The sequence below is a fragment of the Corvus brachyrhynchos genome, unplaced genomic scaffold (assembly GCF_000691975.1).
Source record: "Corvus brachyrhynchos isolate BGI_N302 unplaced genomic scaffold, ASM69197v1 scaffold29, whole genome shotgun sequence".
NCBI classification, from domain to species: Eukaryota; Metazoa; Chordata; class Aves; order Passeriformes; family Corvidae; genus Corvus; species Corvus brachyrhynchos.
This window is the reverse complement of record NW_008240033.1, coordinates 602,247-619,379: the sequence shown is the minus strand read 5'-3', so window position 1 is coordinate 619,379 and position 17,133 is coordinate 602,247. Positions and strand designations below refer to the sequence as shown.

Genomic DNA, 17,133 nt, shown 5'->3' with positions numbered 1-17,133 from the left:
TACCTCATGATCATGTGAAACAAAAACATCAAGCATTACTCAATGGATAGATTCTATTGAGAGTTAAAAAAAGAGGTAATGAGATTTTAAACTAATGCATAAGTTAGCTGCATAAATACTGAAACACTCCTATCATTCACACAGCATTCAGGCGGCATAATTTAACATTGCCAATAAAAGAGAAATTCACCTATAGAAATACATAAAAGTTTATGGAAATACCAAATAATCTATCTTTAGGCTTCAGTTTTGTCTTTATGCTTTAATATTCTATACTCTGTACAGTATTCACAACCTTACAGCATTGTAATTATTCCTACAAAACACTGCAGGTAACACAGAATGAGTATTTGTCTACATACATTTGTTATTTTTAAAAACAAATAAAATCCAAACACACATCATCTGTAGAGTCTATCTTTACCCAGATTTACTTACATAATCAAAAAGGTATGCATTTAGTGCTCCTGTTTCATCAACCAGTGTAAACTTCATAATAAAAACATACTGGAGCAGTTCAATACCTAAAACTGAAGAAAAGAAAAATTGATGTTTCTCTGAGAGAATATGCAAGGCAAACTATAACTCGAGCTGACAATATCCCTCCTTTAATAGTAACTGACTTTGGATACTGTCATTAAAAGTATAAAGTAACAGACCAAAACATAGAGGCTCTAAACAGCAAAACATCATTTATCTTTTAAGACCACATTGCAATTTTTGTAGTAACACTTTAATAGATGAGCCTATAAAAACACATAAAGATTTTTAAATACTTATTCCCATGCTAGTAAACAAAAAGCTAATATTTGCTAAGATCCTAGATCCCACCTTAGTAGGATCCTCCAACTCCTGTGTTCTTTTATCCATGGAAGATTAGAGAGGTGGTCTTAATTCAGTGCTAGTAAGAATTTCACCTGAAAACTATCTTCTGAGGAAAACAGTTTATTTCCTATGACATAGTAAAAGCTACCAAGCTTGTTCAGAAAAAACTTTGCTGGCAGTTCTGAAAGTATTCCAGCGTAAGTAAATGACTACAGTCACTCCCTCACTGGCAGCAGTAACTGTTACACTGCAAACGTAAAATAACTGAAACAGACAAAGTTACTACAGCTCTGCATCAGTTTTTTCTGGGTACACCTACTTAAACTGGTAGTTATTTTTTGTTCAACTTATATGATATACTTGCAGGTTTATAATTTAGTCTGAAAATACAGATGATAGAAGAATAGATACATAAAATAGTGTAACTGTCAGGAAGCATTAATTAATACTGTTTTCATTTTGAGAACTGTCAATCACTGCCAGTTATATATTACCTTACAATTATTTAATAGGATACAATTATGACAGTTTATGTAAGAAAATCACTGTATTGCTCAAATAGTTTTCTTCTTTTAGAATGTGTTTACCAAACTTATATACTGCTAGATATTCCAACTTAATATGTTAGAATATGAATTGATAAACATGCAAATATTCTTTTTCCTTAATGCGTTGTAAGGTTTTAAACTCAATTTCCAGCATTTTAACATGCTGACTGCATACAGTAACAAAAGGAACACACAAAGCATAGAATACACATACTTGTTCTGGTATAATTCCTTTCATTTGAATATTATCTCTTGCAGACTCTCTAGAACATCCTTAACATAAGGTTTACAGAAGATAAAAATCTGACTTGTACGAGTCATTAAATAAGACTCTCTTTAGTTCAGGTCAGAAAAACTGTATCTTCAAAAGGAAAAGCAAGACTAACTTCTAGTACTGCAAGTACATACACAGTTTAAAAGTAACATCTACAACCAAAAATTCATGACATCTGCACTACGGTAAGTGTTACTACTGATACCTGTGGTAGAAGAAACTAGTCAACATATAAAATCCTTTAATTCATACTGCAATAGTTCCAAAAGAAAGTGTGTTATTTCAACTGGTAAAAGGTGAATGAATTTTACAGCACCATATTCAACATGACCATAATTACATGCTTTCTGTACAACATTGCAATCCAGAGCTGCAAATCAAACTATTTCATATCAAAACTACAGAATCAAGGCACAAAAGTATTTCAGGATAGGATCATGTCAGCTGACCTTGTGCTACTTCAGTTGGCTCCCATGACGGTCGCTGTTCTGCTGCAATGGAACTTAGATTCTTGATAGGCTTTGGAGTTGAACACTGCTTGCACCTAGCATTTAAAACAAGAGACGGAGACTAACCAAACACTGATGTATTTGTACTAGAAGTGTTCTGCACAGAAAAAAATCAAAATTCTGATTTTCTTACACAGTGAAAGTGCAGAAGTATTTCTGTTGCTGCTTGAAGTAACTATTTTACCAGACACACCAGCTTTAGAGCACAACAAAACCCTTAATGCTGTTTTTGAACTATCCATGAGGAGATAAAAATCTGGAAAAGACCACTTCAGTCAACAGACAGGAATAAAACTGTACATCAAGGTTGAGAGAGCGGGGGTTGTTAAGCCTGGAAAACAGAGGGCTCCAGGCAGACCCTACTGTGACCTTTCAATGTATAAAAGGGGCTTATAAGAAAAACAGAGAGAGTTTTAACCAGAGCCTGTAGTGAAGAACAAGGAGAAAGAGCTTTAAACTGAAAGAGGGTAGATGTAGATTGTGCAGAAAGAAGAAATACTTCGCAAAGAAGGAGGCACTGGAACAGGTTGTCCAGAAACATTCTGGATGCCCTATACCTGGAAGTGTTCAAGATGAGACTGGATGGAGCTGAGCAACCTGGTGTACTGCAAGGTGTCTCTGCCCAAGGCAGGGGATTGGATTAGATGATCATGAAAGGTCCCTTTCAACCCAAACCATTCTATGATTCTAAGATCACTACATAGCTAAACATATGTACATGTGCCACTACTTCTCACTTTGTAAAAAAAGGAATGAATCTGAACTTCTAGCACATTCTAAACCCATTACAGAGTTACAAGAGAAATTTGGCTTTGCCTATGCTGAGAATATTAACTAAGAGTGGTTAAAACACTCTATTTTATTCGTGGTGTATTTACACCAATTATTATAAATTTTACACATGACATAGTAAGCTAATGTTGCAAGTGGACGGAAATATTGAAGAACTGTTTTCAAAGTTGCTCGCATTTGCCTTAAGGAATGAAATTACAGAACAAAAGTATTTGTTTCAAATTAAGCTTCTGTATTAGTATATTACAGTTAGAACTTGAAATAAACATTTATTATCTTTTAGGATCATATGCAAAGCATATAATAAAAATCAATAAAACTACTTTCTGCTTAAGTGATACAAAGTCAAGCTCAGCAAAGTCACTTTTTTCCTTTCAAAAACCCACTCAAACTCCAATAAATTAACTCTGAATTTTGCTTCTTATATGCAGCGTCTGTGTTTATTTTTATATATAGATGAATGTACATGCATATGCACACACATATAATTCATTCCATCATACAAAATCTTCTCTAGACTTTGCTAAGTAGATGGCACTGATAAAAACGTGCATAAAACATAGCTCTGAAATGTCAGCATATTTGTGAGGTTCCTTCCTAAATATCCTATAAACAATCATGGAATATCTTATAAACCATTCACTTTTACAGTCAAACCATTTGAAGAGAGAACAATGTCTGAAGGTGAGTTGTGTGTAGCTGGGGAAATATATGGATTATGAAAGTGCAAGGGGAAATACTTTGTATTCGTGAAGATCCTGTCCCAGTAGGAGTACCCATATACTGCTTTTATTTTAAAAAAGCGGTAGACAGCAATATCTGGAAAGGTCAAAACTATGTATGACAAAGAGAAACAATTACCTGTATTCATTTTATGGATGGACCTTATGGGAAACTTTAGAGTTCACATGAAACACAGAGTATTTCTGCACAGACGATTTTTTACTGCCTGCAGACGTGGCGTAGTGCACCGCTGCACTGCGCTCTGCCTGAACGGTCATGCTGCTGGGCACTACTGGGAGAAAACACAGCTGACAGCTCTCTTTGAGCAGGAACATGGCACTGCATGGCAGAGCAGAGATACCAGATCTAGAGACGCGTACTGTATTCCACAGCTTTGAAATTGTGGAATTCAGAAACCTCTTGAAGTCACTCGACAGTGAATGACATCCACAAACAGGTAAGGCACTTTGCAGTGCTGTGGATCACAATAAATTACAAATGGTAAGGTAAGGCTGTCCACAGTCCGTTACTGCTTCCTAACCTCAAGCTTTCCCAACACTAAGAATGAGAGAGAATGAGTTGTAGATTTACAGGCTGAGATTATTTTCTGGATCTCTATTTAAATATTATCTGTTATGCTGTATATGTATATATAAAACCCCATAGCATACAGTTTTAAAAACAATGTATGTTTTGACTTTAGTCTAAGTGAGACCAGAAAATGGAAGATCTGGACTAAAAGAGGTATTTAGGTACTCTGCACTGCACGTGTGTTTCCATTTCTATAGCACACTGCCCTACCCATGCACCACAGACAAAACTGAAACTGGAGAGCTGTGTAATTAAGGACTTAAGATTTACAGAGCAAGAGCAGAACTGCAGTCAGTCCTTTGATACAAGGTATCAAATGATATGGCATTTCATCCCTGATGTCAGTACTGTGGATCATGCTCCACATCATGCTATGTATTTTACATCAAAGAATCTTTGGGAAAATTATCCCTTCAGCACTGCAGTCTGAATTACTGAAGAAAATGCTATCTATTACTGCAACTACTGAAGTATCAACAAATACTTTTAACCTACCCATAATATTTTACATTCCCTTGTAGAAGAAAAGGAGCTGAAAGATCTAATAATTCAAGATCATCTTCTGTGGATCTCACAGGAATAACACACTTAAATCTTTTTGTAAGCTTCCAGATTTCTTTTAATGTTCCACCTATTAAAAACCGAAAAAACATTGTTTCTTAAACAGTAGCCAGAAATAAATTGAACAACTTACACTTCTCAGTTGATTTCAGGGCCTTTAATAATAATTGATATCCACTACCAAAAACCCAAAAAATAGCCCAATACCTTCTCACTTTTACTCAACAACAGACTCAATTGAGAAACAAGGATAGACATTTATCAAAGAAGATGCCTTAATATCTTCCTCATAGCTGTAACATAACACTATGACCAAGAAGTTGTATTTAGTAAACATCATTTTCATATAATTACTCCTATGATTTTACTAGCCATTTTGCTAGGAAAAAAAACAAAGCAACCAAACTGACCTTTAATATCCACATATCCATATACCAATATACTTAGTTGCTGACACTTTAATATCTGAAAATAGATTTACCGAGTTATATTGCTCAGCTGTTTTAGGAAAACAGAGAAGAAATAGATTCTTTTTTTTTTTCTCAGAAAGCAAAGGTTAGATTGAAACCAGTTTGGAACACATCAGAAATAAAGCAGCTATCAGAACTAATCCATTATAAAAGAAAGCAGAAAACAAAAGGGGTCATTGACCCTCACACAAAGGACCACCTGACTTACACTTGCTTATTCACATCACTACTTGAGCACAATTGAAGACTTTGTTATAAACTCTGAATGATGCTATATGCAATTATTTATTATTTTTATTATATTAAAAATTCCTCAGTAGTACCTAAATTGCTTTGTTTAAAGGTCAGTGGCTATTTCTCTTCCCTGAGGAAATCTGATAAAAACCACACCAACCCAAAAAACCTCACACTGAGAGAAGCTCTATTAATCTGAAACAACACTGACATCCAGAGGCTGACAAAGTTAATTGGAGGCTTGTACTACCAGAAGCCTTTCAAAGCTTTTCCACATCAACACTAAAAATAGGCTTGTTTAGGAGACTCAGCAAGTTTTTAAATCAGAACTGAAAAACCAGTAAGCACAGCTAGAAGAAAAGAAACCATATTCAGATGTTAATTTTAGCATAATCAACAATAAACAATATTGGCATCATTTTAAAATAGACAGAAGCACCTTACAAGACCTTCACAGACTACCATCGCCTGTTTGGACAACAGTAACTTATAGTTCCAGCTCAGTTTTTCTGTTCTTTGAAGATGCCTTTATGATCATCACTACTTACACTGAATACAACTTCAACACATATCTTTACTTTGTACATACTCAGAGTGGACACTGTGCTGTAAGAATTGGTGTATTTGCAATTTACCTTACCTTCTATCATAAGCAAGGTGTCTTCAGGATGTTGAAGCATTTCATCGTGTTTCACAAAATGGATGGCTATTTCCCTTTGTTTCTGGTCTTGAGTAGTCCACGTTACAGATTCATACCAGGATGTATTGTGTAATTCTGGGTTTGGGGCAGTATTGGCAGAGCCGTGTAAAATGAAATCAAAGTCATCTCCATATGGAACTTCTTGCCTAAAACCATTTCCAAAATGAGTAAGTAAATTCTAACAGCTTCTCCTCAGGCAATCTACCAACAAGGGTGACAGTACTCCAAATAAATATTAGAATATAGTCATGAGAGTTAAAGAGCATACAGGAAAAATATTCTCATTGTTTTATCAGTTTAAACATTTAGAGTTGTATAGTATATTATGACTTTCCATGTTAATAAATATGCTAAGCAATATGCTAACTTACCTAGGAGCAGAGGCAGCCTAATGGCTATATCCCACACAAATGAAAATCCACAGAAAACCAAATCTATCAGCTTTATGTGATTTCAGTTGGGCCTTAAAAGGGCCACAAACTGCATACCACTTCATTAGAGTGAAAAGACCGCATAACCTTGTATTATTTCGAGTTTTATGTTTTAGTCTATTTGACTTTGCACATATTGAGGGAGAAAAAAGAAAAAAAAGGACACTACTAGAATAGCTTCACATAAAAGGAAAGTAAAGGGAAATCTGCAACTGCACCACACAGTTTCTATCCAGTCCTGCTGGAGTACACCATTTATACGTTTCCACTTGTCATACACAGAGAAGCAATAATGCAGGCCATCCTAATTGTACCAATATTACAGAATCAATTAGGTTGGAAAAGATCTCTGAGAGTGCACAAAGCAGGGCAACAAAGACGGTGAAGGGCCTTGAGAGGAAGCCATATGAGGAGCAGCTGAGGGCACTTGGTCTGTTCAGCCTGAAGGAAACTGAGGGGAGACCTCATTGCAGTTAAAACTTCTCATGAGGGGAAGAGGAGGGGCAGGCACTGATCTCTTCTCTCTGGTGACCAGTGACAGGACCCGAGGGAATAACCTGAAGTTGTGTGATTTGCCTGATATTTTTGGATCCAGAAAAGATGCCTTGTCTGGAAGACACACTGTAGTCAAACATATTTTATTAATTCATTAGGAGATTAGTATACCTCTTTGCATGTCCTATTTTAAAACTGCAATAAAGAAACACTTAAGATACTTAAATACAACTATGGTATGGAAAAAACTGCACTGCTGCATTTGAAAATAAAAAAAAAATTGTTTTGGAAGCACTAAAAGGATTCCGTAAATGGAACTCATCTGATGATTTCAAAATTTCCTATTTATTATCAGTGAGTTTCAAATCTTTGCTCAAAATGATATACATTTACATTCAGCTCATCTTACACAAGAAAAGGTTGAAAACACACTGAAAATCTAGGCAAAATATACAGAGCAATTTCTACTTACTTATACTGTGTGAAACACTTACAAAGAGTTGCATTTGGAACAATGAAGTTTAACAGACTGATGGAGTTTTTGGGGTTTATAAGTTCTCAGCTTTGCTCTAATGCGATACTGTTGAGGAGCTGTGCTGTTCGTTATTGTTTTCAGTTCTGTGTTACTCAAATCCTGGTGATCTGTTAATACTGCAAAACAATACACAGACAGAGGAAAAAGCACCAGGTATACTATTAATCACCGTCATATTTGTAATACAGGAAATGGCAATCGCAGGTATGCATTCTTCCCTTATTTCAAACTTTTCCTTCCTTCCCAGCTGCAGCCTCAGTTTTATCAATACAACTTCTTATTACAGTCTGTAAGATAAATCATACCAGGCTGCAGGAGCATGGTGTAGAAAAAACATATGAAAGCAGAATATACAAATATGCTCTATTCCTTTAAACAACAAATAAACCCAAGACAACATACATGCATTTATACTCTTGGAATTGATACTCTTAGAATAGCTCTTCCTACAATAACCTTTAAGATAATGTTTCAAAATAGCTTTTGTTCTTTAGCAAAATTAAAATTCACCTTAAGGTCAAAATGTTACCTACCTGTAACAGATAACTGCTGACATCTCTGTAAGTCCAATTCAAGATCTAAAATCAATAAGAATTCCTAATTATTTTCCTTGCTTCCTTTCTTTTTTATCATGTGGACTCGCACAAAGTAGGTAGACAGACATGTAGATACACACAAAACCAAAAGCTGAACAAATGAAAATGAAAATCCCAATAATGTATGAAAACAATACAACAACAACAACAAAAGCAGAGTAAGCAGGAGACAAACAGTGCATATCAAGAGTTAGTATATTAGAGGGGAAGTCAGTATATACATTAAATAGTAATGTTATCAAAGTGAACATTTTTCAGAAGTATACTATGAATGATCTGCTGACATAAATTGTATTCATCCCCTGTAATCCTTCTGGACAAGAACATAAATACATTATTCTAAAACCAATATGGACTGCCTGGTCCCTCCTCTGAACAACCTCTACTACACACAGAGAATGCAGTAAATAAGTGCAAATTTTTTTCGAAATTTTCAGTTATGGACTGGACATGAAGCATTTATTTATTTATTCTTGACTTTTGGATCCTTTTAGAAATGTCCTGTGTTTTTATGTTAATAATGGCTGAGTAACACAGATTTTTAAAAGCTAGAAGCAAAGATACAGACTATGTCCAACCAGCTTTAGAGTTTAATTCCCTTTTAGTTACTCTTATCTTGGGCTAAAAACACCATTCAGAAAATAATATGGGGTCTGTAGAACAGTTTATAAGATATCACTGTTCCATGGAAGTGCACCTTACAGCTCTGCCACTGACACAACTTTCCATCCAATGGCTTAAGAAGGGCTCCTCAACAGGCAGCTGTTTAGTAGCGTTTTCAGTGCCTGTCCCTGCGGAATTGCCCTTTAGAGGGAGGAACTTACGTAACTCTGCTTTGTGATCTAACAGTATGATTAAGAACACCACCTGTGTTTAAGAATTTATTCACTAACTCCTATGAAAGTATCTTTCCATGTAATATGAAATGCTTGTGCTGGGAGACAGAAAGAGTAATGTAAATTTCCAGTCGAATAAACCGAAAGAACTCTCTAAAGCTTTGAATGTGAAAGTAACATTACACACATAGGGAAGCAGTAACTGTGACCTTATCTTGACCATATATATCTATTAGAACAAAAAGCAAATCAGCTTTCAGTTGCTCTTACCTGTAACATTGCCAAAAGTGCTGTCTAAGTCCATTGAACACGTGTTTTCCATATTCTGACTGTCTGCCAGATCCACAGATTCTAAGAATCTAAAGATAAATTACTAAATATTTTATAACTTAAAGAAATCTTTTATAAATCATCATACACACACACATATATATACAGGATTACACAGACACTTATATGAAACCTATTTATTATCAATACACAGGTATAATGTTCAGACATAAATGTTCCAGCAGAGAAATAAAACTCAACTGAGCCAAAAGTTGCAGGAGATTATATTAATTATGCAGATAAGATACTTTCCAAATCACTTCTGGAACATTAAACATAAAATTGTGCAAGAAGAAATACGTACTACTGGAAACAGAACTCCTGATAATGGAATATGGACTTTGCTTACTTAGCCTTTCCTAAGGAAGAAAAAAGTTTATAGCCTTCGGAAAAAGGAGCAGACCATTCAAGAGGACTACAAGGATGTTATGCAGGCAGAAAATTAGAAGTGCCAAAATCTGACTAGAACTTTATCTGGCTATTGCTGTATGAGACATCAAAAATAGTTTCTTCAAACATACAATCAACAAAAGGAGAACTAAGGAGAATCTCCATCCTTTTTTGGATGTAAGGGGAAACATAGGAAGGACAAAGGATGAGGAAAATGCCAATGTACTTCATGCCTTCTTTACCTCAGTCTTAATAGTAAGACCAATTATTCTCTGAGTACCCAGACCCCTGAGCTGGGAGACAAGGATGGGGAGCAGAATGAAGCCTCCATAATCTCAGAGGAAATGGTCACTGACCTGCTATACCACTTAGACACACACAAATTTATGGGGCTGGCTGGGATCCACCCATAGATACTGAGGGAGCTGGCAAAAGTGCTCAACAAGCCACTTTCCATCATTTATCAGCAGTCCTGGATAAGTGAGAAGGTTCCAGCAGACTGAAAATTACTGTAGATGGTCATCTACGAGAAGGGTCAGAGGGATGATCCAGGGAACTACAGGCCTGTCAGTCTGACCTCAGTGCTGGAGGTCGTGGAGCAGATCACCTTGTGTGCCATCATGTAGCACATGAAGGATACCCAGGGGATCAGATGCAGCCAGCATGGGTTTATGAGAGACATGTCCTGCCTGACCAACTTCATCTCCTTTTATGACAAACTGACCTGCTTAGTGGATGCAGAAACAGCTGGGGATGTAGTTTACCTGGACCTTAGTAAAGCCTTTGACACTGTTTCCCACAGCATTCTCCTGGAGAAACTGGCTGTCATGGCTTGGCTGGCTGCTTATCTACTGAGTAAAACCTGGCTGGAAGGCTAGGCCCAGAGAGTGGTGGTGAATGGAGTTACCTCCAGCTGGTGGCCACTAACAAATGCTGTTCCCCAGGGCTCAGTACTGGGGCCAATTCTGTTTAATATCTCTACCAGTGATTAGGACGAGGTGACTGAGGGCACCCTCAGTAAGTTTGTGGATGGCCCCAAGCTGAGCAGGAGCGTTGATCTGTTGGAGAGTAGGAAGGCTCTGCAGGGGACTCTGGACAGGCTGGAGTGATGGCCAAGGCCACGTATATGAGGCTCAACACGGTGAGTGCACTTGGGTCACAACAACCCCATGCAGTGCTACAGGCTGGGGCAGAGTGGTTGGAAAGAGGACCAGCAGAAAAGGACCTGGTGAAGGGGCTGAAGCACAAGTCCTGTGAGGAGCTGGGATGGTTTAGCTTGGAGGAGAGGAATCTCAGAGGGACTTTATCACTCATCTCTACAACAACGTGACAGGAGGTTGTTGAGGTGGGGTCAGCCTCTACTCCCAGGCAACAAGAGACAGGAGAGGAAATGGCTTCAAGTTGCGCCTGGGGAGGTTTACATTGGATATTAAGAAAAATTTCTTCATGGAAAGGGCTGTCAAGAGTTGGAACAAGCAGCTCAGGCAAGTGGTGGAGTCATCATCCCTGGAGGTGTTTTAAAGTCATGTAGATGTGGCGCTTAGAGACATGGTTTAGTGGGGGACTTGGACAAGGCTTACAGTTGGACTTGATGATCTTAAAGGTCTTTTTAAAACTAAATGATTCTGATGCCTTATGAATGTAACACAGTTCAGTAAAGAATGTAAATTAACTGCTTCATTTTGAATATCTTTAAATCTCACCGCTTTCAAGTAACACACACATTTAAAATGTGCTTAATTTATTTGCTGAAGCAAGGCGATGCCACTATAAAACAGCGTTAAGTATGTCAATATGGCCAGGCTTTACTACTACAGCACTATAAAACAGAAGTCTTGAGCCCTACTGGATTTAAATTTGAAAAAGTTGCCTTTTATTTACCTATCCCTCCAAATACTCTTCATCTTAGTAGTGCTAAAGACATGCTCTGTTCTTGAGTGTCTGATTCGTAGATATATTTAAAATTCTAAACTGTACAGCTGTTAAGTAGGAAGGCTCTGCAGGTGACTCTGGACAGGCTGGAGTGATGGCCAAGGCCACGTATATGAGGCTCAACACGGTGAGTGCACTTGGGTCACAACAACCCCATGCAGTGCTACAGGCTGGGGCAGAGTGGTTGGAAAGAGGACCAGCAGAAAAGGACCTGGTGAAGGGGCTGAAGCACAAGTCCTGTGAGGAGCTGGGATGGTTTAGCTTGGAGGAGAGGAATCTCAGAGGGACTTTATCACTCATCTCTACAACAACGTGACAGGAGGTTGTTGAGGTGGGGTCAGCCTCTACTCCCAGGCAACAAGAGACAGGAGAGGAAATGGCTTCAAGTTGCGCCTGGGGAGGTTTACATTGGATATTAAGAAAAATTTCTTCATGGAAAGGGCTGTCAAGAGTTGGAACAAGCAGCTCAGGCAAGTGGTGGAGTCATCATCCCTGGAGGTGTTTTAAAGTCATGTAGATGTGGCGCTTAGAGACATGGTTTAGTGGGGGACTTGGACAAGGCTTACAGTTGGACTTAATGATCTTAAAGGTCTTTTTAAAACTAAATGATTCTGATGCCTTATGAATGTAACACAGTTCAGTAAAGAATGTAAATTAACTGCTTCATTTTGAATATCTTTAAATCTCACTGCTTTCAAGTAACACACACATTTAAAATGTGCTTAATTTATTTGCTGAAGCAAGGCGATGCCACTATAAAACAGCGTTAAGTATGTCAATATGGCCAGGCTTTACTACTACAGCACTATAAAACAGAAGTCTTGAGCCCTACTGGATTTAAATTTGAAAAAGTTGCCTTTTATTTACCTATCCCTCCAAATACTCTTCATCTTAGTAGTGCTAAAGACATGCTCTGTTCTTGAGTGTCTGATTCGTAGATATATTTAAAATTCTAAACTGTACAGCTGTTACATTAGCCTAGAGTTTCAAGAATCAGCTAGAAAAAAACAAACATCTACACATAGTACTTACGCTTTTAGTTCCTTAACATCTGGGTTACTTTCTGGCAAGACTCCTATTCCTCGACCATAACAGGTGCCACCATGAAGATGAAATTCTATATGTGAGACATCTTCATTGTCAGCACTTGCTTGTTTTGTATGAATACTGTAAATTCTCAGAAAACTTCCAATCTGAAAGGAAAAAAAAAACCAACCCACTTTGGTAACACAAAGTTAGTTATTTACATGGAAAATTCTAGTACTCATGAAGCTTCTTCCCTGTTTTAACTGAATCACAGAACAGCTGAAGCTGGCAGGGACCTCTGGCGATTACCCTGTTCAACTCCTGTGCCCAAAGCAGGGTCAGCTAGAGCAGACTTCTTAGGGTTGTTTCCAGGTGGGTTTTAAGTATTTCAAGTATGGAAACTGCAAAACCTCTCTGTGTGACCTGCTTGTTTTGCTTTATCAGAAAACATTACTGGCAGCAAAGGGTGATTCAGAACCAGAATAAGCCTTCGTAGTAAATCTGATTCTCAAACAGACTGCAGAAGACAGATGAAACGAGTCAATACATTCCTTTCCTGAGGGCACAATTTGCCTTCTATATTCCCAACACAACCCCGCAGAGACTGACGTCCTGTGATTGGTCCATGTATGATCACATTTAGCAATTGACCTCCTGCTCATCATCGTGCACGGTTTACTATCTGTTTACATGTATATACAAACATATCTGCTTACTCAGATTTCTCCATCATATCTTACTCTTACATTACGGATAACATTTTTTTAGCCCCAGTACAAAAGACAACATGTGTTAGAAACTGAAAGATCTTGGCACTTTTTCTATGTCTGTTAGATCTTCTCTTCAGGTACATGGAGAACATGCTTCCTGTTTTGCTTACAATGATTTTGTGTTTTCTGAAACAGTTTTGTCAAGTTATACAAATGGACTTAGGCTAACTTATACAATCACCTATTAAAAAAGAAGTTATGGAGTGCTGAACACTGAACACATCTTCATAACTTTGCATTTATTTCAAAATACCACTCCCATTACCCCCCAAAGAAAACCCACATACCCAACCAACAAAACAAAACCAAGCCCAATGTTCTACAGATAGATAATCTGGAGACTCAATTACACAGTTACCCAAATATATTACCTGAGATCCAGCTGATAGCTCGCAAGCTACACACATTCAACAACCTGGATTTATATTCATTCTAAACATCTTTAAAATAGTCTAATATAAATGACAAATTATTTTAAATTTACTTCAATTGAAATTAATATTACAGCAGTCAGTTTATTAAGTCACATTTCACCTTCAGGTCCCATTTTAACCAGCAGAAACTGAAAAAGTATTCCTATTAGATTGGATTGGTCATGCCATAGTACAACACTTCTAAACACATGGGTATATGCATAAAAGCAGATGGAGCAGCAACCTGTGTCTAGAATCCTCCTTTGTATCAAGGAACAAACTATGACTACATAATGTGGATATCAAACTGCTCTTTTAAACAATAATCACACATGAAAAAGGCAGCATATTTTCCAATTGTGGCAGCAGGGACATAAAAAGTGCACTTCAGCCTGCACCTATTTTGCTTCTGGCATGGAGCTCTTACCAGACTTTTAATTGATCTGCACTGTTAGGAGGCTGCTCATTTTGTTCATTCAAAGCACCACCAGGACAGCTTGTGCATTTAGATGGCAGTTAAGAGGCTTATCCAAAGACTTTTTTTTTCCCTTTCCAGATGCTGATTTCACCTAATTATGTTGAATATCAAAAAACGCAAATGACACTCATATCGTAAGACTAATCTAATGACTATGACAAATATTTCTGGAGAAAGTTTTTTTTAAAAGTTCTTAGCTAAGTTCTGCTTATGGAATAACCTTATGTAAATAAAACAGTAACAAACTACTTCCCTACGGCCAAGAGTAATTTGCATTTAAGCAGGAAAAGGTGATTTTGATTGACAAATTTCTTTTTTTCAAAAATAGTATATAAAAAGTAAGTATTTTCTCTATGTATAAACACAAAAAATTAAATATGGGAGAGAAGAGCTCAGAAGCTAAGAATATAAAATGATGTGTCTGCCTTCTAAACTTGTGTGCTGAAATTCACACAAAAGTCAACTGAACTATGTTTTAGTGCAACATTCACTTTGCAAGACTTATCATCACTATAAAATAATCTTCCAATACAAACACTTAGTAGATCCTTTTCTGAAAATGTTATTATTTTATATATTTTAATATCACTTCAAACTATAAAAAAGAGATGCATAATAATCAGCATTGCCAAATACTCAAGAAGTCCATAAGGTTCTGAAAGTCAGCCCAGAGATGCCTGGGTGGACAGGATGCCGTTTCCGTGGATTCCTTTGGGAGGCAGCCTTGCTTACCGTTAAAAGCAGAGAGCAAATGTGGATGTTATGGATAAAAATGTTACTGTATTTCTGTTGTTTACAGAACACCTGCAGACCGAGAACTTTATATACTTGACTAAGAAGAAATTTTAATCTACATTAAACACCACAATTTACAGAGACATCACTAAAATCTAGTACAAAACCAGCCCCTTACTTGACTTTACAGCAGCTCTCTTTATGACCTACCTCAGAGGAAATTCATTTAAAAGTGAAATTAACAGAGTTCTTGCAGTAACATAAAATATACTAATACCCTATTTTCAGTTTAATTCAAATACGACTATTTAAAGAATACATATTAAGGCTAGACAGAATCAAAATGCAGAAGTCATTTATGTAGTTCCCTGTAACTAGCTAACTAAAACAACTTTTTAGCATAGGAAATACTCATGATTATTTCAAAACATATAGGGTTGTGTTCACATTCACACTGGTGAATTCATAACAGCATTTATCATGGCAGGTAAATATTCATGTTTGTCCAAAAAGGCACTCATGACAAGAAACTGTCTTTATCAACAGGAATCACATAACAAATTCACCTGTACTTATTTTTATGCCTATTTTTATGGTTGATTATATTCAATGGGATTTCTTTGTCATCATTTTTATTGCATCAGCAGTCTAATTTTACTGAGTAAATGGTGCACAGCTTTCTGCCAATGAGATAAAGCATACACACAACATTTGGGCACCAACCTTGGCAGTAAGAAATACAAACTTAAATCCATTTAAGAGTTTGAAGGACTTAGGAGTATTGTCTTTTGGGATTTTTTCCCCTTTCAGTGAGTAAAACGACAGAAGTGGGAGAATACAACTGACGTGTCAAAGGAATGCTACCTAGGTCTGAAAAATATGAAGCTACTTATTGCAGCCATGTAGTAACTCATTTAAGTTGTATGTTGAAAATGTGACTCTGGCACTAAGAAAGCAAGAATTCTTAGTCTAAACTACTATTAAAAAAGACATGATGTGATATGGTGGGAGAAACAGCTGAAAATATACAAATTCTGCATCTGAAGATAGGTAACAGAAAGCAAATACTGTGAAACTATGGACTAGGACTCATATGTATGCTCAAGGTTAATTGTTTTAATTGTATTATCCATAAAATGCATGGCAACACAGAATCGATGGTATCAAGCCGGAAGAGGAATGCAAGGACCACACATTCAGTGAAAGACAGAACATAAGGAAATCTCTGACCAACTGTGGGCAGCTGGACCCCTGCTGTGCACTGACTGACCACTGACACTCACTCATCTTGATGCTTACCACCTAAGTAAAATGCCCCGATGGAGAAACTCATGTCACAGACCTATTCCCAAACTGCACAGCAAAGTCAGTGAACCCTGAGAACTTCTGAAAAACTGGCATAAGAAGGGCTTAAGAATGTGGAGCAACTGTATTCCAGACCATTAGTTGTAGGCTGGGGTTCCTACAGTAATGAGAATGAGTGCCTCGTGCGCCCCAGGCAGCCAGAGGAAGAGGGAAATTCAAGCAAAAGCAGTGAACACCATTTTCTTTGCTTAGTTGTAGGTCTTGCCATGTCCTTATGACCCAGGTAATAATCTACTTTAGAGATGAGATTTCTGAAAATTCTTTCTGTGTTGTGTTAAGGCACCAAATTCTGAAAAGCCACAATCTTACCCAGCAGGAAAGGGAGGCCAGTAAATATAGGGAAAAAAAGTCTAATTACAGTATCAACTGTAACATACCTTCAATGTTTAACTGAAGTTCTCTCTATTAAAAATTTTAAGTATTATTTGTCTTAGAAAATGAGATAAAGTGCTCATATCTTCAGTGTTCTCTGGACAAACAATCTAAACAAGAAGTTTTTAACAAACTCTTGCAGCAATATCCCTGACACTGTGCTCCAGGATTCGCCAAAAATTCCCTGTAATACACTACCCAC

General features: G+C 37.1%; 1 protein-coding gene across 5 annotated transcripts in view; it reads right to left on the bottom strand.

The window, feature by feature from the left end:
• The window catches only part of POT1 (protection of telomeres 1), a 58,507-nt gene that overhangs the window by 4,721 nt on the left and 36,653 nt on the right, over positions 1–17,133 (bottom strand). For 4 of the 5 annotated variants that reach the window (XM_017743783.1, XM_017743782.1, XM_008640968.2 and 1 more), the window contains 8 exons: positions 12,805–12,965; positions 9,391–9,479; positions 8,222–8,266; positions 7,648–7,804; positions 6,168–6,373; positions 4,758–4,893; positions 2,097–2,191; positions 439–530 (listed from right to left, as the gene is read on the bottom strand). In XM_017743783.1, the coding sequence (XP_017599272.1) occupies positions 439–530; positions 2,097–2,191; positions 4,758–4,893; positions 6,168–6,373; positions 7,648–7,804; positions 8,222–8,266; positions 9,391–9,479; positions 12,805–12,965 (981 nt within the window). Of the gene's footprint in view, positions 1–3; positions 54–438; positions 531–2,096; positions 2,192–4,757; positions 4,894–6,167; positions 6,374–7,647; positions 7,805–8,221; positions 8,267–9,390; positions 9,480–12,804; positions 12,966–17,133 lie in introns of all 5 variants that reach the window. The other variant, XM_017743784.1, reaches the window with a different exon arrangement.